We start from the raw sequence: 24,221 nt of genomic DNA on the forward strand, positions 1-24,221 counted from the left end.
TCTTAATGAACATATCTTCCGACACATCTTGTGAATCTTGTATATCCGGACAAGGGCATCATTTCCACTCATTTGTAAGACAAAAGACACACATCCTCTGCATGTGACACCCATCTCCAGTCCGGCTGAGCTCCATATCCTCCCCACGATCCCTCAACCGGCGAGGCAACATCCTCTGGCTGCAGCGAGGGGAAGCAGCCCTCATTGAGGCTCAGCGCCCTGCAACAGGTAACACCCCAGCCGCTACGCTCTGCACTGACATCTACACTCCCTCCTTTCATGTTTTCACTTGGAAACATTGCCTAGGGCACAAAACAAAGGAGATCTCTGACGTTTACTTGTTTCCTCTTCAGGCATTGCTTGGGGTTGCATTCAGAAGAATTTTCCCTCACAGCAGTGGAAAGAAGCATTTTCACTCTGGCAGGGTTTCTCTGGGCTCAGCTGAAGATTAAATCAACTCAAGAGAGAGAACAGAAATAAGGGGGAGACGGGAACAATGATGGAGCTGAGGATCCAGCTGATCCCAACGGGGGAAATAATCCTTCCTCCCGGGAAGAATGGAGAAAACTACTGCCACAGCTGCAAGGTAAGCTCAAAGATCAGATGGGTTTTGACCAGGGGTGTCCTCACTTTTTGTCATGTGGGCAAAAACGACCAGCTCAAAAGTACTCAAAGGTAAAACGAAATATCATTTTTAAAGACTAAATTCACCAAAAATGTATGTTTTGTACTTATTCAACAATATACCAAGCATGAAGTATTTTAATACTTCATGCTTGAAGTATTAAAATACTTCAAGCATATTCAGTTTTTTCTGTAAATTTCAATAAACTTTAAATGTTTTTTCTTTGTTAAATGAAAAGCTTCAAGTTTTTTGTTTTGTTGTTTCTTTTTATTTTTATTTGGGCTTGATTGAAAAATACAGGAAAAATATTTTGTCTATTCTCAGCAATCAATTACAATGTAGGTCAATCTTCATATGAAAATATTTGCTATATTGTGGCCCACAAGCTTAAAATGTGGCCTGTCGGCTGTTTGTGGGTGATTTTTGTGGCCCATGACTGCAATTCAAGAATGACACAAGTTTGGCCACCCACTGCACAGAACTGACAAATGAAAGTCTTACAATAGAAAATGTTTGCGACAGCAGAAAGTATTCAGTACACATGCTTTTTGTGTATGAGGACCACATTTACCCAGCATGCTTTGGTGCACCCAGATCTGCTTTTAATGAATTTATCAAATTTGGATATATATTTTGCAATAAAAGTGACCTAAATATTGTTTTTTATTGCTCAGAGTTGACAAGAAAAGTCATTTTCTAATTTTTATAATAAGGCATACCTTATTAATTCCTTATTTGATGTTTTGGATCAACAATAACTTAAACATCCCTTCCCAACAAACAATTTCACTTTACTCATTATTACTTTACTCCCTTTTGCACCTTAAGTTTTGGCCCACAAGTCCTTTTCACTTTCTGACTTAATTTGGCAACAAATAAAAAAAAAACTCTGCTCACTATTAAAGGTCGATTCTGAACTTTTGCAACAGCTGCTTGCTCAAAATCTACATTATGTTGTTTTTGTAAAATTTTACTTGAATTACTCATATCTGTGAAGACTTATAAACAGGTTAAGGAATATTTGCTGGGATTCTGCTGGTTTCTTTAAGGGATTAACGTCTGATTGAGATCTTCTGGTCTCAACCTTTAGCTTCTGCCTTTGTGGAGTTGCCCTGCAGGAAACAGAAGATGTAGCACTCAGTTTGTTCAACATGTGTTGCTCTCTGTAGGGGCTGAGCATCTGAGGAATGAAAGGAGTGAGCTCTTTAAAAAGCAGACTTTCAGAGGTCCAACCATGTGGTAAAGTTAAATCATGGATTCATATAAGATTTAGAGTTTCAGTCAGAGGATTGAATACAGCCGGCTGTGCCCGGGCCGGTGATGACTGGGGAGGTGTGGAATGTACTGGAGCCTGGACGAGAGGAAACGACAAACACATTCCTGAGCTCGGCTTCATTTGTTTCCCTTCCGACATTTCTTCAGGGCTGGATCACTCCGTGTCATTAGGATCTGTGGCGATTTTGCCTGTGCCATGTGCAGGGCCGCATTTACAAGGATGTGGGCCCCTGGAAACCAATTTGGTGCCTTATCCATGAAAGAAAAATGCTTTTCCTAATAGAAATTACAATACGTTAATAGGTAGTTCTTTACATAATTGGGTATGAGCTGATGATACCAACTGAAAATAATACATGTTTTGACTAGAATCTTTGTATTTTTCTCCAAACAGTTACTGTAATTTCATACATTACAGGTCTTTGAGTGTTGTTTACATTAATAAGAATCCCAAAATATTACTACAACTCACCTAATATGGGTATTTTACAAAATACAATGTCAGCAAAACATGCATTCATTAAAAAAGATCTATACTAATAAAGAAAAATGAGTCCCTGCATCATGTGTAACCTAGCATTTCCAGCCATCTTGTAAAACCCCTTGAAGGCATGATGATGTGAAGACATAGTTCCCATTTCTTAAGTTCTCTGCATCATGGCCACAGAGTGGGGTGATGAAACCGTCAGTATCTGATACACACAGAAGTGGGGAGCAGAGGGAAAAGGCTAACAACCTTTCCCTTTGTTAGAGTCACAGTCCAACGTGACCTTGCGTACAGGACACGTCCATGTGTTACTGTATGTTGACTGATTCTGGCTCTGTTTTGAATCGATCACTCCCCCCTCTGGCAGTGCAGCCATATTACAGTCTACCTCATGTGCTCTCTTCTGTCCAGCTGGCTGAGGTCACCGCCACATGAGCTGAGTGCACATTGCATAACCACAGTAAGATCACAAACACACAGGCTGCTCTTAAGCTTGCTGTCTGTGTGGCCCATATTGCTCCATTATGAAAGTCCAAAATGCAGAAATATTCATCTTTACCTTACATTTCTGGGTAAAATGTAAGGTAAAGATATCATTTTACAATTACAATACTCTGTATGTTTTATTTTTGTGATCAATTACCAGAAAATTGTGAATATAGGCCCCTTCCATAAATTGGATTATTGAAAAGTCAATTTCATTCAGAAACTTTATCACTTAGTAAAATATTATATGGAGATGATTATTTGAAACATGTATTTCTATTAATTATGATGATTTTGCAATTACAGCTACTTAAAACTTGGCATTTAAAATTATAATTTACATTAAATTTTTAAAAAAAAATTAAAAAACCCAGAAATCTGAACTTAATGATGATTGATGATTAATTGATTATGATTGTAATTGTGAAGTGAATGGAAAAGGGCACATAAGTTTTTTTTTTCACTAATAATTCTAAAAAGTGTGGTGTGCCTCTGAATTCAGCCCCACTGAGTCAGTCCCCGAAGTTTCACCTGCAAGTCTTTCTGGATATATCTCCACCAGCTTGCATATCTAAAGACAAAAATATTTATGAAATTTTAAAGAATTTGAATCAGGAGAAGCTAAAAATAAGCAACTTGAGGAGTACGAGGCAGAACAGACAGGGTTTATTTTTTATTTTTATCTTAAATGTAAAATGTATATATTCTCTTTTGCTTTAATTGCTGGTCTGAGTACATTGTTCTGTCAGCAAATGGTCTTTTTATAAGTTTTTGTGCTGGAGTTAATGAGTCATTGATCACTAAATTACTTATTACAATTTATTGAGAAGTTTATTTCAGTAACTCAAATCACTATATAAAAAACTTATGGAATAAGGCAGACTGTTCATTTTTAACAACTTTTCACTTTCAGATAATAAAGCACAAAGAATACAAATATTTTCAATACAGAAATGTAGGTTTATTAAAAAATAAAATAGAGTTTAGTACCTGATTAAACTCTATTTTCAGAAAGTTATTTTAATCTGACGAACGAGACTAGTCGGAACCCATTTCTGGAATATTATTAAGAATAAGCTTGACTCAGATGGACCCTCCTGATCCAAATGACTGGAAGAGACGTAATATCTACTCCCACCACAGGAACAGCATTTTTCCTACCAGCAGATGGCGCCAGAGCTCCTTTCGTTCTCCGCGCTACTTCTGAAAGCCGTTTCGACATTTCTCACTAAACATCTGCATAACCTGGACATGAATTGAATTGACGTTACATCTATCATCTATCTGCTTAGGTTTAAAGTCATTCAGAAAGAAAGAAAAAGTTGAATTAAAGCGAAAAATTACCAATAGAATTGTTTTATGACCGGGATTTATGGTTTGGTGGGCAAACACGCAGAACTAAAAGCGAACGATAAAGTTAATGAAGTTGATGGCGTTAATGAATGTCTGGTGGACATTTTATTTCCACCAGACTCCTGTTAATGAAGACAACCAGCGCTCACGTTGAGCTGGAGGATGATGAAAAACCTGGTTCTGTTCTGCTGGCATTAGACGCCTCGGCTCGAGCAGCAGGAGTGGGACGGCTTTTTGGTCAACTTCCTGGTAGTTCTGGGTGTAGCTGTCCTTCAATGACAGAAAAGGAAAGGGGGAAATTGCCATACTATTCCCACAGCGGTTCCAGGGGAACCGAGTCTCGGCAGAAGCTGCACACTGACAGACAGCTGGCTCCGTTAACGCTTCACTCGAGTCCTGGTTATGGGAGTGACCGGGGTTTCCTGCGGGTGAACGGCTGGAGACGGTGCGCTGTGCGGCGCTGTGGGAGAAGCCGCAGCTGTAGCAGAGTCCACTGTGGGTAAACCGCTGGGAGTGGTAGTGGGAGGGTCGGGAAGAACCCGGCAGGACTGGGCCACAGCAGACCGGGTTGACTGTCTCACACAACGCGGGGACCGAACGCAAACCGCCGGTCTGTCCCGTCTCCTTTTGAACGGAGGAACTCACGCTGTTTTTGACCTCAGGTATGTTTACATGTTCCACAGTAACTCTCATGTTTAGCCTCAAGCGTCATCATTTTTATCCTGTTCTAAAATAGGCTATTATTAACCTTACTCTGCTTACCTTGAACGACAAAACAGAGGGATTTTTTTTACAGCTCTATAGGGACATATGGACTGATTCTGCTGAGTAGTTTGTGTCACTGTAGCATGTTTCAGTGCGTGGGCTGGATGGACGCCATGTGACAAACGCTGTCAAGATTAAAAAAAAAAAAAAACCTTAAGTAGCAATGATAAGAATACAAACAATATTAATTAATGATGGGAATGGATTTGTGGTAAGCCCATTTTAAGTGTCACACAGCTCAGCTCCTCATTGGCTGACTGACAGACACTAGAGGTGTTAATTGGGCTTGTGGCTCACAACCTTCAGGTTGTGGTTGTCTTTTTATAGACTCCACGCAGACACCCACTAAGAGTCTTAACTGAACAGTGTCCCACACCTCAGCACCAGAAGGCTGGAGAGGTTACTTGATGGGAGAAGTCATTTTTATACTGTTAGATCAACATGGGAATATTTGCTCTTAACTCTGCTTTGAAAATCATCATTCAGCGATTCTGAGATGGCGTGAATAAACAGGTAATACAAGCTGCCTCACTTGACCTCTTGAGCTTTTAGAGAACCTATAGTTATATGAGGTATTTACATATATATGAGAGGGCTTTGTGTTGCCAGTGTCCCACCAGTTGTTTGGACTCCTATTTGCTGGACACCTGTCTCTGCAGTTTGAAATCAACAGTCCACCTGTTAATGTGTGTTTGTTCTGTAAACATGGAAAGGTTTGCAGAACACCTGCCTGTTGGTGAAACTAGTTCCTGCAAGAAACTTCTCAAAGGGAAGCAGATTTAATCGAGTAAGATAGCTAGATCTGCTGAATTATCAAGGCATCACCAAGGCATCCTGCCATGACACTGCCTGGTTATTTGATCATTATACCTTTTGGTGAAGTGAATGATTCATTGGTTTTTGCAGTGTACCTAACTTTTGAGCATAGTTCATAAACTTTCAGTATGCTTAATAACCAGGGCTTTGGAGAGGCTTTCCAGGACTCTGTTGAGGTAAAGTCCATTTCATGCCTCACAGCATAATGCTACCACCACCGTGCTTAATAGTTTGCAGCCAAGGCAGTTAGTTGGTGAAATTAAATTTGAACATTTTTGTTTTACCACTGCTAACGTTGTTGCCAAAAGGATCAATGTTTGTCTTGCATGCTTCAAAACAGGCGTCTTCAACTCCAGTCCTTCAGTTCTGGTATCCAGGTAGCCTCGACCTGATCAAAAGTTTGTGTACTTTTCTTCTAAGCTAGGTCTGCAGCAGAAAACCAACTAATTTTCTATTGAGAACAATGGTCAAATATCCTATCAGAAGTGCCTGAAGTTTCCTAAAATATGGCCAGATTGAATAGATAGCTAAGGACAGCTTGTTATTAGAAATAATTGGCTTTGAAGCAAGGCAGGATGAAGTAACATTGACCTTTTGAGGAGGGTTAGGAACTTTGGTTCTTTAAAAGCCTCCTAAGGCACAATGTTCGGCCTGAACACAACAAAGCAGCAGAGATAAAACATCAATGTCCTGCTGTCAATATGTTTTTCCAAAACAGACCTCCAGTGGGACATGCTGCGCTGTGATTAATGTCTTTGATTTTCCATTAAACACAGGCTTCATATTCTCTGAATGGTTTGGATAGAACAGCAAAAGCCAGAACAGCAAATTCAACTTTGTTTATGAGTCTATAGTCACTAAAACTACAAAGATCAGTGAGAGAGCTATGGGTTTATTTTAGGGGATTATTATAATCAATGTAATTATACATTGCTAAGACAACAAATATATCCAAATTGATCTGGCACCATTTGTTAAATCATTAGTGAAATTGTTTTGATTCAGTTTTACCAGCCAAACCCAGGCATGATTATTGCGAAGTCTGTAGAATTATAAACTATCCAATAAATAGATGATGCCCAGAGCTAAAGAGACATCTGTCAGTTGTGACTTCAAAGAACCATAATAACCACAAGTCATGTACCTCGAAATGGAAGAAAAAAAAATCCTGGAACAGTGGTGTACCGTCAAAGAGGTAGCCAGCCTCCCAAAGTTACTCCAGGATTTCGGAGTAAAATCCTTACGGAGGTCAGACAAAAAAACTGAAAAAATTTGCATACCTACAAGTCCAACTGTGAATGCAAAGGGGAAAAATGAACAAAGAGTTTTTTGTGACCTAGTCAAAGTATGGACTTAAATATGATTGAGATTCTGGTGCTAGAAATAAAACACTCATTAACAGTTAACACAAACTTATCACAATGGTGGAACAATCTGTTAATAGGCTTAAGTTTTTTTTTTCACACAGTGTCAGATTCATTTGGATAGATTTCATTTCCCTAACTAATAAAAATTACCATTTTAAAACCGTCTTATCTTTATGTGGTATAGTTGTTGGACAACAAGAGGAAAAACAGAAGAAATCTGTAAGGGGTAAATACTACAGTAATGTAGATAGACAAGAACAAATGTCCGTACACTTATCTTTCCCACATTTTCATTTCACACTTAAAGGGTATTCGAAGGGAGGGGTAAAATGTGGGTAGGCTGGTCCTGGCTTGCTCTGGACTGTTTATCTGATTAAACTCTAGTCTTCCATTTTTTTCCACAGAAGAACATTTCATAGCAGATTTGTTTTTATTACAAACCATCTTAGGATATTATGTACAAAAAACTACATCCAGTTGTGAACTATAAGTACATAGAGAGTGCTTCAAAGGGAATGTGTGCTTTGTTTTGAGGGAAGTGCGACTTGCCGTTGACAGGCTGAAGGTTTTTTCCATGGTAACATGGTGTCAGCTACTCGTCAGGTGGATCCTGACAGTTTCCCACAGGACACACCCAACCGATTGGCCGTTAGAAAGATCAGCATCATCACCTCTGTAACAGGAAAAACAGACTTGCATAGGCACATTTACTACCTGTGCTATGCTTTAGGAAACAGTCAGGGTGGGTTATTTCCACTTCAGTGACCTAAAATGTGAACCAGCTTGGAAGATTAAAGTTTACTCGTATTGAGGTCCGGAATATCACTGGGCCATTGCAAATCTGGGTTGTTTTATTTTTCAGGTGTTTTCATACCCAAAAGATTTGTCGATGTAATTTGATTGGGGACCAAAACTGCATTTTCAGCTAGTGCAGTTCGGTTTCACACTCTTTGAAAAACCTGAAGAAGACAGGGAGTGCAACTTAATTCTCAAAATGTGAACTAAAATGGAGCAGTGTCAAATTTTAGTGATTGTATGATTTTTCGTTTGTAGTTGATAAAATAATTTTTCTCTTTGTAGCTCTAGACATGCACATTTGTTTTGGTTACATTCTGGGCATTTACCCAGAATGCCCTGTGCTGTAGTCTGGTTCCTGCTTTTGGAGCAGACTGGTCCACTTGCATCCACATATGCATTTGAACTGCGCTGGAGTTCACTTCAACTGAACTGAGACCTAGGTTTGTAGGTGGACCAGAATTCACTTTTTTTGGTCCACATCAGAGTTCGAATACACATTCACACCTCCCCAAATGAACCAGACTTTCTACACAAATGAACTAGAGTTCAACTAAAGTGGATTAAACAGGGCTGGTTTTCTTCAAACATGCAGTTTTTATCTGTCTGAAGCAGATGAATAAAGCGGTTGTGTGGTTCATTTTCAGCAGCAAATACCTCTGCTCATCCTGTGATGAGCTGTTTCAGACACGTCATATTTATGTTGTTTTCTACTTTCGTCATCAAACTTTCACATGAACATGCCCACATGGGGCTGAGAAGGAACTTCAGGCAATTTGCACCTGCTGATCTCTGCGCAGTCCAACCTTGGGGTGCATTTGCTGGTCATTGTCTCTTGCATCATTGCTGGTATCCATCTTGGCACTGTTTATAAACCCTGGGTTTCAGAGATATGGCTACACTTACTGATAATAAGTTAACCAGTAGCATTTGATTCCCAGAACGTGGCTGCTACTTTCTCTTGTAGATTGTAAGCAAAGATGTAATTAATTGTTCCTGGAGCTGTGTTGGCAGTTGTTGTTTTTTTCCCATGACTGTATGCCTCATCTACAATCTGTCATGTGTGTGTTTAGTTACAACTCAAGAGCCAAGATGCATTCAGGGGTTTGAACCTTTCGTAATGAAAAGCTGAGATTAATCTGACCCAGAAGTAAGACAGATGAGGACCTAATGCAATTGGAGCTGAAAGTCAATCTTGATGGCCAAACGTGGGAGAGTGTTAAGTTTTGTAAAAATGTTAAAATCTCCCTTCTGTTGCTGCCTTTTCTAAACATGACGCTTGTTCAGTTTCTTTGTCGGTAAAAACTGTATGAGAGGGGTAAACAGATTTTTTTTCACAGTGATGATCTGATGTCTGCAGAGTGAGTTGATGCTTCCTGTGAGACAAATCTGGGGAATGCAACATGAGACGTATCAGATCAGGTTGGACTGATTCCATTAAGTGGATAAAACATAGCTGAGTGAGCGATGCTGATGGTATGTGGGGGAGACGGTTTACATGACGGCTGCTGCTCAGAAACTGAGTCAGACCTTGAAATAAGAATGTGTTGGAGGAAAATGTCAATCGACTTGAACTTTGGCAGAGACAGTTGGAGGCAGAGAAAGGCATTCTGGGTTTATTATAATAGTTTCAGCATCTCTTTCCAGAAAACTCAGAGCAGCTTTTTGAGCATTAGCAGAAATATTGATGTAATCATTTGCTTTTGCAAGGTGCTGGGTTAAAATGAAAGATTATGAATCAAATGTATTTTTTTTATTTTGGTCAAAAAGATGAAGGTACAATAACTGTTAGACTGTTTTCAGTATTGCTGTTTTGCAGATGCAGTGTGTGGGAACTTCTGCTGAGTGTTTGGGTAGAATGGGACCAATTAGAGGGGTGTGTCTGAAATAGCTTAGCATCTCTTTTACCTGAGAAAAAGGGGTAAATAAAGGACCTACTCGACATTTCTCTTTTACCTAAGAAATGCTCAGGTAAAAGAGAAACACACTGCTGGAAAGAAATTTAGAGAGGTACTCGTCCTTTTTGTCTCTGCTTTTATAGTCTGGACTGCTTAGACTGGAAAACACCCTGGATGTGAGTCAAAACCCACGTCAGATTCACTGCCATTTTTGGACATGAGCTGGAAGAGGTGGGAGGTCCTTGAACGACTTATCCGGGCCTCCAAAAATAATGGAGTTTTCCATTTTTTCCCGTTTGTCTTGGTTTTAAAGAAACATCTTTAAACTGAGCCAAGAGATTCAGCCAACACAGCTCAATTTGTGTACCATAAAATCAATCTTGGGGTTTCTGACTGACCGTAGCATCATCAGCAGTGTTTACAGTCTTCTCGAGGGACAGACTTCCTGAACCTCGATAACCTGCTTCACATTATGGAGGGCTGTGCGTCATCCAAGGACAAAACTGCTCATTCATGTTCACATGCACCACTGCTGAGCAAGCTACTTCATAATCCTGCTCGATTGTACTCACACCTTCACCTGCACCCAGATTAACCCCTTTCAAACAAGATAACCGGTAATCCCGTTTCATCTGGTCTTGTGCTTTGTATGTACTTGCTGCCAGGCCTGGCAGAGAAGAGATCCGAGATTGTTTGAAAGATGTGTTTGGTTAAAATCCTCCATCTTTTTTTTTAAACCTTGTACTTATTTTTCTAGGTCATGAGCGTGTGACTGTGCAGTCAGCATAGCTTCCAACATTATTCCATGCACAATAAAAGATGTTTATTTAAATACATCTTGAAGTGCGTCATTGTATTGGGGTGCTGCTTCCCATGCGCAGAGAGCATAGGTAGTCTCAGGATTAAAAGCAGTTTGTTTATTCACATGAATCATGTCAGTCAGAACCAGAACCTAGCTTTTTAGGAAATTAAAGGGGACCTATTATATAAATAAAACATTTGGATGTATTATACTTCTATTTGGCTCTCACCTGTTTCTAAAAACAGCCACACCTCAACCCAGCTGTATTTTTGGCAAGAAGTCAAAGAATTTTTAGCTGATTTGATAGTATGTCATTCCTGCCGTGACCTCAAATCCAAATCTATACACTCTGTGCTGAGGCACACCTTGTTACCTGGTAATTACTGTGATATGACACCAAAGGCAAATCTGAGTTCTTGTGGAAACAAAGCTTTGTATGGTGTGTCTTTGTTTGCTTGTATTGCATTGATAAATGCCTCTGGAAAGGAGGCAGAATTGAACTCCCTCTTTCACAATTTAAACAAACATGGGTTTGGTTTATATTCCTGATTCAGTCCTCGGAAAGGCCTTAAAAGCACCATAAAGTCAGCTGAATTAATTCATATTTTTTACCACTTAAAAAGTATCTCATTATTAACGCTATTGTATAAAGCAGTTCAGCTTTATTTTAGGTTGACTTATTATGCCTTGTAGGCATCTGTTTAGTCTCCTTGATATCTTTATTTTTAGAGCTCTGAGTGACTCAAAATTAGCTGGAGATAATTAAAATTATTTGTGAAGTGGAACACATTTGGAGTCTCAGAATAAGATACAATCATATTCAATAGATCAGAATACACATCTTTATGAGTCTCATTTGTAAGATTAAAAACACCATAACATTTGAGCAGATATTAATTATACTTTATCTTAATGCCTCATTTCTGTTGTTAAAAAAATTGTTCTAATTTTAAATGTCAGGTTTTAATGAGCTATAAAGTGGAAAATCATAAGTAGCGAAGTTGCAAACATAAATTATATACAAGGCATGTCACTTAACACAGGACAGGGTTCAAACATTTCATCCTGAAAGTTTAATAGCCTCTCCCAAAAAAACATTCTGACACAAAGTCACAAAAATGAAGCCCTTTTTAACCTGCTGATGGTTGTTCATTGATCATCAACAAAGCCAGCCATGTTATTTAAAAAGATAAAGCCAGAGTTTTGAGTCTCAGGAGGCAAAATTTTTGGAAATGTTGGATTCCTAAATCCATCAGCTGCCCATCTATGACTCTGTATTAACTGCTGAAATGGTCGTATCTTGTGCCATGCTGATTTGCTTGGTGGTGACTATAGCTAATTATTTGACTAACACAGAAAATCAATGAGCAACATTATCACATGGACATTATTGAGTAGCTTAAAACAATTCATGTTTAGCTCACAGCAACAAATATTGGCAAATTCAGCTGTGTGGATCAGATTAAGGTGATAATCCTACAGTAGAGTGTAGTGAACTTTAGCAAAGCGATGGGCGTGTTTTCCATTGCTTTGCTGTGGGAGACGATGCACCGTCCTTAGTTATGGCTTTGTCTCATTCGGTGCCTCTTTGTTAACCTTTAACCAAGGCTTTCCTTGGAACATGGATAAAATAAATATAAATGGAGGTAGGTGTGGCCCTGGGCCTGCAGAGAATGAGGTGGACTGAGTAAATAAAAGAACCACATGGCAGGAGAGTCGGAGCTGCTGGACACACAGGCAGAATGCCACAAAGTGTTGGAGGTGTTGGTGGAACACGATTCATATTTTTGATATAGTTAACTGCAGAATCTGTAATTTAATGAAATTTTAATCAAAAACTAGCGACAACATAAGCAACACTTTCAATTAACACAGCAATTTTGCTGCTAAATCATTGAATAAATTGACAACAAAGATATTTATGATTTTTAATGTGTTATTCAACCTCAGGATTGGTGCAAAGTGCCGTTATATCCATTTGGCTTTCAAGTATTTTAGGAACATCTGATGTAACTATTTAGAAAAAAAACTACTTTAGAAATGTGGACTGGAGACGCTAACATCAGCAATGGGTATGTCTGTGCTTCTGCAACGTGTTTAGCATTTCAATGCCATTTCAGGGTTAAATAGTTTCTTTTTTCCAGCTTTCCATCAAATCATTTTAACCCCCATTGGACAAAGAGAAGCATCTTTGTCGTCCATCGTTTGTTTTACGGCCTTACCAGAAACACTCATATTCAAAAGTTCTGGCTGGAAATTTTGTGTGCAAGAGAAAGAAAAACATAAATTGATAGTGTTAAAAATGCTAATGCATTAGACTCTATGTAATTAATTAATGAAATTGAAAGTCCTGGCCCTGGTTTGAAGGGAAACATTTGTGTGTCTTTAAAGGAAAAACGAGTCCAATTTGAAGAAATGGAAGCGCTGAAGCAAACCTCTGAGTGTGGACCATCTAATCATTCATTCTTTGCCTCATCATGCTGTTTGTTGAAGAATGTGGAAGTTTTGCACACATTGTAGCATTTATTGGCCCTAAAGCTATTAACCTAATAGAAGGTTGATGTGCAGAATTCCCATCTAATCGTTTTCACCTTCATCTGGAGTCCATTGGAGTGACTCAGCCAAGGCTGCTGCAGGGTTTAAAGTTGTGCTCTATATTTTTATGGTTTTCCTTCTGTATTTGAACTAAAAACAATGAGTGTGAGTAGGACTTCTCCATAAGCTCATTCTTGCTGATAGGTGTCTTGGAAACATATTTTTGTGTTTGTTTGATTTCTCTCATCACCAGTGAAGCCCACATTGACAAATAAGCCTTCCTTTCTTCCTTTCACACTTTCTACATCTATATAGGCTTTGACTTTTACAAACTCTAAATCTACCATAAATATATAGATAGTTAAATGTAAATGTTAAAGAATGTCAAATTTCGGATGTGTTTCTCCACAGCTGGTAATGATTGTCAATCTAATGCTGCTATCGACATTCCCTGCCTTCTGCATTTGGAAATTCAGGGAAATTACTGGGCTAATATTTGTGGAAAAAGAAATTGCTGTCCCACTCTACAACTATTTGAATGGGCTGGGCATTTATTGTATCTTAAAGAAATATTAATTAATGTTAAATCACTAACTGAAATGTTTTTTCTATTTTCTGAAATGTTTTTACTGGAGGAGAGCATCAATAAATATCAGTTAATTTGAAGATATGATTAGATGAAGTCTCTGTGCAATTTAGTGATACTAATCACACATCTTGTGTCTGGTGTCCTAAAAAAAGCGTATTTCAAATGGAACAGTGTTTGTTTGTGTGCGGCTATGATTGTTGTCTTTCAAAAAGTAATAAAATGTGAATTATCACTTTTACTGCTATCATATTATCTCAGAATATTGTGATAAATTGTGAAGTCTGTATTGCCCACCCCAAACTCGGATGTCTGTGCTTGGCGTCCAACGTGGACCGGTGGTTCTGTTCAGCGTTTCCCTGGTGGTTTAGGTGCGTGTGTGTGTTTGTGTGTGTGTTTGTGTGTGTGAGACAGAGAGTTTGAGAATCCTGCTTTTCAGTAAAGATTTTTGAATTGGTATTCTCAATTAAACAAGCTTTTAATGACCAATCAGCATAATTTTAAACGAGGCTCTACTATGTGATCTGACATCATATCTGGGATCTGAACCTCCTAAAACATTTCCCATCAATTTCTCCCTTCCACTTTCCCATAAATTCTTCTACTGCGTTGTAACAAATCACTATATCCCTTATTTGTGTTGCAGAAGCTGTCTTGGATCTGAGCACATCCCCTCCCCACCATGTTGCGCCTTCCTGTCTCCATGTTTGTTTTTATATAATCCACGTCTGCCAGTCTTATCGTTATCATGGTGATGACTTCAAGGTGTTTGTCTGTGTCGAGGACTGAATAGCGGTCTGGTCACTGCTGGGTGACTCTAACCAAATGACCTGCTGCATCCTGTACAGCAACCCTGTGTGTCTGAGCTGAAGTGTGTGTGTGTGTGTGTTTTCTGATTAATTTTATGTCAACTATGAGTTGCAGCGTGCAAACAAAAAGTAAAAGCGAAAGGTTAAATGCTGCCTTTACAAATGGGTGTGATGCATATCTCAGAATGAAGTGTGTTTGTGTGAAACTGTGTGTGTGTTGAGGATTCAGATTGAGATGTTGCAACAAAGCCTGCATGATCAAATTGCTGAGCCATCTGCTTATGCTGGGAGGAGGTCTGTGTTAAGTTTATCCATTTAAGCTATTCACTCATAAATATCCACTCCTGTCATTTTTAGATTGAGTGCAACTACATTTTAATTAGAAACCGATGAGCTGTATACAGAAGAGCTGTATTAGTAAATGGCACACTTTCAAATCAGAGCTGCAACAATCAGAGTATTGTGGCTGATTTCCGATTGCTGGGTTTTGTAAAACTGCGACTGATTGACGCACTTATTTCAACAGATTCCAGTTTCTTGAAGAACTGAAACATAGGAGGATTTATGAGCAGTTTTCATTTCTTTTTTTTTTTTTTTTATCCAGCCTCCTTGCTAATAAAGATAATCAAAACTGAGGTTCTTATATTTTTAACCAAAACATTAAACTACCACTGCTGACATTTTAAGGTTTCTTTAGCGTCTTATATTACTAGAACATTCATCTTCAGGTATATTGCTTACAAATTTAGCTCCAATTATTCTATATTCATCATGTTCAGAGATGGAAAAGTGTGCTTCACTTTGTGTAACCTTGCTCCTCATTGCTCTCTTGCAGCCCGAATAAATCTCAAACATGCCCTAAGAAGCTGGAGAAAATACAGCATTAACCTAAAGACTTCTTTCACTCTGGCATGAACTTTTCATGCACTGCTCTAGGGTTTGTCCAAATTCAGGGGCTGCAACCTTCGCAGACCGATTGAATTACAGCAATGCAACCAAGGCTGCCCAATTCCAAAGATTCCTATAATTGCGCCCACAAATGCATTCGTCTTCACCCCTGATTTTAAGAATGGGTCTGGTGAATCCGCTGCAGCTTACGGGCAAAATGCTAGATTTTTGTTCTTGTAACGATGGTGGATAAAGCAGAAAATTTTAAATGTTAGCTTATTAAAATATTATGGTAGAAAGATGAAAAGATTACAGTGGTTGTGTTGTTAGGATTTTGTCATTTGCGCAGACTTTGTTTAGTATAATTTTTGTGAAATGTAAATATTAGTTTAATTATAAAAAATAATGAATAATATGAAAACTCAGCATGTAACTAAGGCTGCAGCTAACGATTATCTTAGTAATTGATTATTCTGGTGATTAATTAGCTAAAAAATTGGTACATTCTGAAGATTATTCATTTTACCACTTAAAATTTTTGAAGTAATATTAGATATACTGAATACAAATAAACAAATATTTTGATTACTTTTCTAAAAAATCTGGGTCCTTTGGAGGATTCAGTTCCTACATTTTCAGAGACCTGTTTAATGTTTACTGGTGATAAAAGATTGGATCTTTTGGGTTTAGGCTGGTTAATCAAGATCTTCTTAAATTCAATCTCTTCTGGTCACCAGATATTTTATAAGTGCATTTATTTTTCCAATCTTAACTTAATTAGTGGCAGCTGTTTGTTCTAATTATTCACCATTCACATCTCACAGTGTGTTCCTGTAGATTCTCTTGTTAATTTTTGTTTTTATTTTTATCATGAAACCTTTATTCAACCAGGTAAAAATAAAGTACAGGGCTTTTTACAGTTTTGAAGCGCAGCTCCAACAGATGGTGTGCTTCACCTTTTTCCTGGTTGGATCAGAAGTGCTGATCTAATTTACATTTGAAGAAAAAGGAAAGAGAGAAACATTAGTGGGATTCCCAGTGTGAGAGTAGGGAATACACCAGCTTTTATGTTGTTTTCATTAGTCATCATCATCTGGTTTTGTTTTGTCCCTACTGTGAATAATGCCTAATTAGCTTGAAGGAAGTGGTCAGAGTAAACAGGACATTCACTGTTGGGAAACCTAGCAGCTCTGTCTGTACAGTGCTATAGAGAAACAGTGGCTTGGAAACATGTTGACATGTCCAATTTTCATGGAATTAGTCAAATCTGATCTTACATTTCCTGATTCATTTTAGCCTAAACTTTGTCTGCAACACAAACTGACACAGGAACCAGTCGAACAGAGTCTATGTACGAGTGAAAACCCAGATTATGAATCCAGCATAATATATTCATAGTGTTAATTTATTAGGCTCTGTTGTGATAAATCTGTCAGCATGACTCTAATCAGCACAACTAAATCTTGATGGGTATTAATACAACCAGGAGGGCAACGAGGCACTTCTACATGCAGCAGAAGAAGAGCACTATGAGATTCAGATGTAGGAATATCTGCAGAGTAGCTGAACGGATGTAAACTTTATTTTGAAAAAAAAATAAAAAATGGTGGAATGAGATTCAGAAAGTTAAGAAAATTTGAAGAAACAACAAGTCTTCACCTGTCCTGCAGCTGAAATAGTTTATCTGCCTGTTATGAATTCCTCGTTCTGCTCCTCAGTGTATATATCATTTAATTGGTCCACATCAAGGTCTTGACTCTTGACTGGTTGCATTATTCATCATTTGGTGGTTGTTTTACGAGAGAATGTGGACTTTAAATCTTGAACATGAAGTGTAAGAACTAATGATTGACTGGGACTGATACTGAGTTACCACCCTGCTTATTATGTAGCACCTCAGTAATCTTCTCTGATAAGATTAGCCTGTTCGGTTTCAGAGTGACATTATGGTGGATATTTAGGATCGTATTTTATCGCTATCTGATTATTTCTTCTGAGGCTGCACAGTGGCGCAGATGGTAACACTGTTGGCTTGCAGCAAGAAGGTCCTGTGTTTGATTCCCGGCCCGGGTCTTTCTGCATGGAGTTTGCATGTTTTCCCTGTGCATGCGTGGGTTCTCTCTGGGTACTCTGGCTTCCTCCCACAGTCCAAAAACATGACTGTTAGGGGTTCACCCTGGACAGGCTGGCGACCTGTCCAGGTTGAACGTAGCTGGAGATAGGAACCAGCACCTCCTGACCCCACTAGGGATAAGGGTGAAAAGACTGATTATTTCTGATATGATTTCTCCATGTTATTCAGAAATCCTGTAGATGTTGAATCCCACTGGCATGTGGCTCATGACTGATGCTAACTCTTGCTTTGCCTCATTCTTATATGCATGCACAGGCTTGTATCAGTGCTTCAAACTCTTTAAATGTGTGTCGCGCCTGTCTGGACTCCAAAGGTGCTAAAAACGGTATTTCTGATTGTATGCTTATGCTCTCGACTCAGATCCTCTGCTAACACGTCCTTATGCTTCTGCTTATGGATTCCTCCTCTATGATAGACATGGGAAACTTTAGGAAATGCCTTCATGACCAAAGTGCTGCCACAGTGGAAATGTGGGTGTGTTTATGTGCAAAGGACACAGAGCGTCTCCATATTTGGTGTGTGAACTGAAAAGAGGAAAAAACCCCAGCAGGCCAGTTTCCTTCATTTACTTATTTTTAAGCCAGCTGCTCTCTTTTCCTGTCGCTTAAGTGTTGCTGTGCCAGAATCTCACTTTGCTACGGTCTGGTGCACACCAACACACCCACTGTGGTTTCTCACTGAGTCCAGATTATCAGGGCCTTGAAGAGAGGCAGCCCAAGTGGGTGGCAGGCCAGTTTGAGCGAATTGGCCTCCTGGGAACCCCCTTGTGTCAATATAGGTCTGGATCTCTTCAGCCTGTCAGACCCTCTAGTCATCTCAGAGAATACAAACACAATCATTCACTGACTCAAGTCTTTTTTTTTACAGTCACACTTTCACCATGTGTAACCAGCTTTCTCCTTCTTCCTGTTCTTCCTCTACACTTCTCTCCATCTCTCGCTTGCCGCCCACATGGCTCACATACTTTCGCTCTGACATCACGGCTGCCATTCATTTCCAGTGTTTTACTGTCTGTGATTCGTTGCCTGTGTCAGTTCAGGATCTCTTTCTCACTTCTGCCCAGATATGTAGGATATATTTATGTATTTAACGCTTCAAGAGTAAACACTGTTTCCTCATTCTGTGATTTGATGACACGAAGCTCATGTTTGATCTTCCGTAGGCCATTGTCACACCCTTCATTGAGAAAAGTATTGAGCAACAAAGAAGGGCCGAAAGTGTTACACCTTCAGTATTTAACCTTTAGTTGTACAATAGTAAACAGAGAAAATGTTGAGAGGTTTTGAGTTTTCTCAAGTGTTGTTGTTCAAGGTTTCTTGTTGTGGAATAGCTACTGTACAAGAGCAACGTTTGTAAAAAAAAAAAAAAGTGGAGTATTTCTGCATCAACAGAAACAGACATAATGGCTGAAGGAGAAGGCCAGAAATGGCCAAACACTTCCTCTTAAATTTTGATGACGACAGTATTTCTCGTTTTCCTTCCTTTGCTGTATCTTTCATTGAGATTTCGACTGAAATTGAAATGTCAGGGGCGCTCTGACTAGATCCCTCGACAATCTTTAATCAAGTTGCAGCTGGCCAAATTCCTCCCTGTATAGATGTGTTTCTTTGACATAACTTGTGTCAGTATCGGATATGTTGTTTTTGGATGAAAGGCAAATATGTTAGAACTGTGCCCACTAGGTCAGGAGTTTAATATCTTACAGATTATTTTGTCTGGCTGTAATTAAGAGGGATAGAAGTCATTTTTGAATCATTCCTTAAGAGATCAATCTTTAATTTGTCCATCTTGATTTAGCTCTAGACAAGCAGACATTAACACATTTGCTTTACTGCTCCACCATGATGTTGGAGTTCCAGGCTAATCTCCTGACTGATGATTGTGATTTAGTGTGAGGGAGTCATGTTACAGACATTTCAGATGAGTGTCTATCAGCATTCTTTCTGCGGGGGATGAAACCTTTACAGCATCGGCTAAAAATGAGCTGTGCAACCTTGGAGTCAAGGGTGTGCTCAGATTGGTGATGCAACTCGGGAAGTGAGCTCATCTGACTTACAGCTTGTTGTTGCTCCTGCATAAATTCACCTGAGGAAATGAGAAAGATGCAAATAAAACACATTAGCAGCACTACAGACTAAAAAGCATAAAAAATAAGCTTATGACTTGGTAATAGCATGTTACTTCTGGTAGATACAACATTTGCAGAAGCTCCACTTGAATATTTTCTGATGTTAGAACCACAAACTTATATAGAATATATAATAGTATATATAATAAACCATCGTTAAATAGTGCATCATTGTGAAGGGAGGGAAGATTTTCTTATTTATTAATTTATTTCATAATGAAAACAGTCTTTGCAAAAATACTTTTTTAGTGATTGTTTCTACAGAATTTGGGCTGTTATACATTTCAGCTAACATTGTTGGTACTTGCTGATCAAGAAGAGTAATAACACAAGGAATAAAAACAAAGTAGATTAAAATGATCTACTTTCTTATGTTTTTCCACACTATGAACTTGAGACTGAAAGTGAAATAGAATATAAAAAGCTGTATTTACAATTGCCTTATTAGCATTTTCTTTTTAATCTTAAAAGTTCTTTTGAAATGATTTATTTCTCATCTGTATTTACAATTTACAAAAAAGTTTTTCATACTTCAAATTTAAGACTGAAAGTGATGTTTGAGTCATTGCATTAATCAATAAAATGCTTTTTTTTATCAGTTTGATTCTTTTAGTAGAACTGGATTTTTTTCTAAATTGCTCTGTAAAGTAATAATTTTCAGCTTGGTTTTATGTAATTTTGAACGTGTGTAAAGACTCAACTCGATGCATTGAATAAGTCAATGATGAGATGTTATAAAGTCATTTTGGTTTGGAAATATATTCAGAGCATACTGGCTGCTAAGAGGACACCTTGAATCAGACAAATCTTATAGCTTAGAGACTTTGCAGTGCGGCATTAGCAGCTGCCAACTATGACAGAGCGATGTGTATCGTATTACACGGCACATTTTACAAGTCGTTGTTTTTTGTTGGGCCCGCAATGCGGGGAGAACGGAAAATTGCTATTTATATCCAAGACGACTGTGAGCAAACTTTGAACAGGAAGTGCAACAGGAAAGAAGAATTTAAGTCATGGGGAGAGAGGAGGCATGGAGCCTGAGGGGAAAGTCAGGCTCTCGTTTCTCATTTCCCACGGAACTGAGATCACATGCGTTGACCTGATAACAATCACTTTTTATACGCAAATAAAGCCACTGTTTTCTCCCTACAGTTACGTGTCTGTATGTAACTACAAATCAGAGTAGTAGGGCTTCACTTAAAAGGCGCACTTCAATGCACAAAGTAAATCCTGTAATGATTAACACCAGAGTGACCGAAGTTTTGTTTGTAAAGTGGATGGACCTGCTGCAGCACTAGGCTATCAGAGGTTGAATGCTCCACCCTGGAAGAAATAGCAGGTATAAACCAGTGTTTGTGTTGTTTCCATGGATTTATAGCCTCTCAGTGGTTTTATGTCCCATCATTTATAGATTTCTAGTTATAAAATTCACATATTAGATACTAAGCAAATACAATCCCTTTATTGTGTTGTGTTGTCAGATGTTCAGTCCAGTGCCAGGATCTGCTTAGGTATAATAGAAGACAGTATTAAAGGGTTAAAGTCTGAGAGCCCAGTGAGATAGTGGCGGTCAGATGTAGCCCCTCCTCTCTTACAGCGCAGCTGAAATATGCTGCCTCAGCGTGAAACACACTCACACACCTTTTCAATCCTCAGCCAGAAGTGGCTGGCAGAGATGAGCGACTGAAACTCACAGGATCTGTTGATTGTGTAACAAGCGTTAGCCGCTATCTGGTGTTTTATCAGTGCTTTCTTGCCTCCGTCTGACCACGGTGTTCTCACACTGTGGTGAGAGTGAGACACGAATAAAGGGAGAGAGTGAGAGCGTCTGGAAAGCATTACTCAAATTCCTGCAGCAGAGGTTTTCAATGTACTGGTTATGGAGGAGGAAGGTGCCGTCAAATAAAACTGACAAAGAACGAGTGCAACCTAACCCACATAAAGGGTTTGTTGTCTCTTTCTACCTCTGAGCACACAGGTTATTGTTTCAGATATTTTAGCTGCTTTAATGTCTGCAGAGGAGAAAAGGCATGAGATGGCCAGTAGAGGGCATGCTAGAGTCTAGACTGTGTGACATTGTCCTTCTCTGCCTCTTTAGTTCTGTTTGACAAGAGTTAAAGGTATGCTTCCTTGAACAGGTTAAGATGAGCATATGGGCTATATAAAACATGTTTGTTACATTTTTTTCACAAAAAAAATTTTAGTTAATGATTTCTGTCTATTTTTTTAAAAGTCTTCTTTCAGAATGAGCTGCTTTTACTCAACTCTTACACTTGAACATGAAAATGGCTGCAAACAGATTTGTAATTATACAACGGTATATCTTTGAAAAGCAGTAGAGCCTCCAGCCAACAACCAATAACATTGCTTTTCCAGACATCAAAAAACAGCTGATTGTCTTTTTTTTTTTGTAAATGTTTAGGTTCTTTTTATAAGCAATAGAGACCCAACCAGACGCACAAAAATTTGTAAAATGTTACTTTTTTCCACATGACTTTGTTTGTTGATCACCATGACATAATTATTCCATTTTCAAAAATTACATAATGCTGAGGTGCTGTCAAGAGTTGTGATGGCAAATAAGTGCTAGAATCTCTTGCTCAGTTTACCGGGATTGAAAAGGGCCTTTGTTCCTCCAGAGGAGACTTGGTCTTTGCCCTTGGGGCTGAGCACCTTCAGGTAAATTAATTAAAAGCAAGTACAGGATAACCTTGAGGAAGACTTTGCCTCGCTTGAGCTGACTGAGGTAAAATGAAATGCTTTCAGAGAGACAGAAACTTCTCTACAAATTCTGTCTTCTTCACCACTTTGCCTTCTGCTTCTTCTGACTGAAAAATGCATGTGGTGAGATGTTGAGACAACATTCAAAGGAAGCAGGTGCTAATTGTTTGGATTAGAGGCTTACTCTGTCAGACCAACAAGAAAGAAGTGAGGCATCTTAATGAGGTCTATAAAACTTGGCTTTTCCTGCTGGCGCTCCTCTCTTTGAACATGTGGGCTGCTGTTGCTTTGATTAGACTGCCCTGCTGTAAGCGGTTCTCCTGATGAGGTTGCTGTTGATTGTTTCTGACACAAAGCTTGTTCAGGAGATGTTTACCTCAGAGAGTAAGGTGTAGCAAGCCAAATTTTGTTGGATCAAAGAAATTGAAACCACAATTTTTGAAGTTGTTTATTCTTGCAAAAGTTTTCCCTGGACAAAGAGAGTTTATTGTGCAACATCAACACAATAGTACACACCTTGTTATCCATGCCTCATAGTGGCTTAAATGGATTTGCTCAGAAAGCAACTAGACAGCTCTTCCCAGGACAAGAATTATCATTTGAGAATGGAGAAATCTCCCACTGCAATATCTGGTTACTCTGCCATTTAAAACAACAATTTTTTGCAGGTTACTGTTTCATCAAAGCAAGAAGCCATGGCTAGCTTTCTTCAGGGAAAAGAAAATCATTTATTAACTCATTAATCCTTGCTATAAATCTGCAAAACTTGAGTGGACTTTAGTGTAAACCATGCAAATTTAAATGAAAAGAAGAATGCATGTTTTATGTCTTAATTCATTTGTATTGGGCATGGATGCTCCACAAGATTTCTGTGTGTCATGCCTAAAGCATTTGTCTGTATCCACCAGGATGCATGTTAATACCTATTCGGATTGCACAATATATCACAGCTATGTCGTCATTACAATAGTGTGAGCAAATCTTACATCTCACAGACCTGTTTCGACTTTTAAAAGTACTTCACTGTGTATCAGATTCTTCTGAAGCTTGTTTCTATTTTGTGAGAGATATTGGGATTTGGGGTATTTAGTGTTAAGTGTTGTAAAACGGGTGTAATCTGCCTGGTAATAAAGTTCATATAGGAAATGTATGACACGTGTTTCCCACTTTCCGTAACTTACCAAATACTTTCAAGTCAAGAGTGAATACTTTGTCAGGCTATGTGTTCGGCTGAACCTACTTCTCTGAAATTTCACCAGCAGGGTCCAGTTCCCACCTCCATAAAACATTCTGGCAGGTTTGCGAGTCAGAGGTGGGAATATGACGTAATTGTTTTCAAAAGTATTGACCAGAATCCAAGGTTGGCTTTTCCACTTCTTTCTTAAAATGTTGTTTCAGAGCACTTCATTTCCCGCTCACTGGCCTTAGCTAAAAGATTGCTGTTTTTTATATAACGTGATCCTATATTTTTTTTTTACGACATAACAAATACGTCCAATGCTACTTTTAAGCCTCAAAATGTTGTCCGGTGCTCTGAGAGTATAGAGAAAACCACTAAATGCTTCAAGTTGCTTGTAAGATTATGAAATCTACACTGTATTTAAATGATGACTGAGGTTGTAGCAACATCTATGTCGTAGTCCGGTAAGTGTAGTGAAATCTCTCCTTGTTTCACGGTCACACACGCCCCTCGCCTGTGAGATGCCAGATGTTATTAGTGTTAACAAGCAGATGCATTAGACCACAGAGAC

The 24,221-nt window shown here is 38.7% G+C and overlaps 1 protein-coding gene across 4 annotated transcripts in view; it reads left to right on the forward strand.

Moving 5' to 3' along the window:
• Nucleotides 1–361: 361 nt before the first annotated feature.
• Nucleotides 362–24,221, forward strand: part of LOC129359106 (unconventional myosin-Ic-like) — a 52,400-nt gene continuing 28,540 nt past the window's right edge. Inside the window, exon 1 of one of the 4 annotated variants that reach the window (XM_055028501.1) lies at nucleotides 362–586. In XM_055028501.1, the coding sequence (XP_054884476.1) occupies nucleotides 497–586 (90 nt within the window). In that variant the 5' untranslated portion in view covers nucleotides 362–496. Of the gene's footprint in view, nucleotides 587–4,435; nucleotides 4,889–5,386; nucleotides 5,505–22,332; nucleotides 22,429–24,221 lie in introns of those variants that run through there. The other 3 variants (XM_055028504.1, XM_055028507.1, XM_055028505.1) reach the window with 3 other exon arrangements.

Source organism: Poeciliopsis prolifica, unplaced genomic scaffold, assembly GCF_027474105.1.
Source record: "Poeciliopsis prolifica strain line A6 unplaced genomic scaffold, Auburn_PproV2 SCAFFOLD004, whole genome shotgun sequence".
Taxonomy (NCBI): domain Eukaryota; kingdom Metazoa; phylum Chordata; class Actinopteri; order Cyprinodontiformes; family Poeciliidae; genus Poeciliopsis; species Poeciliopsis prolifica.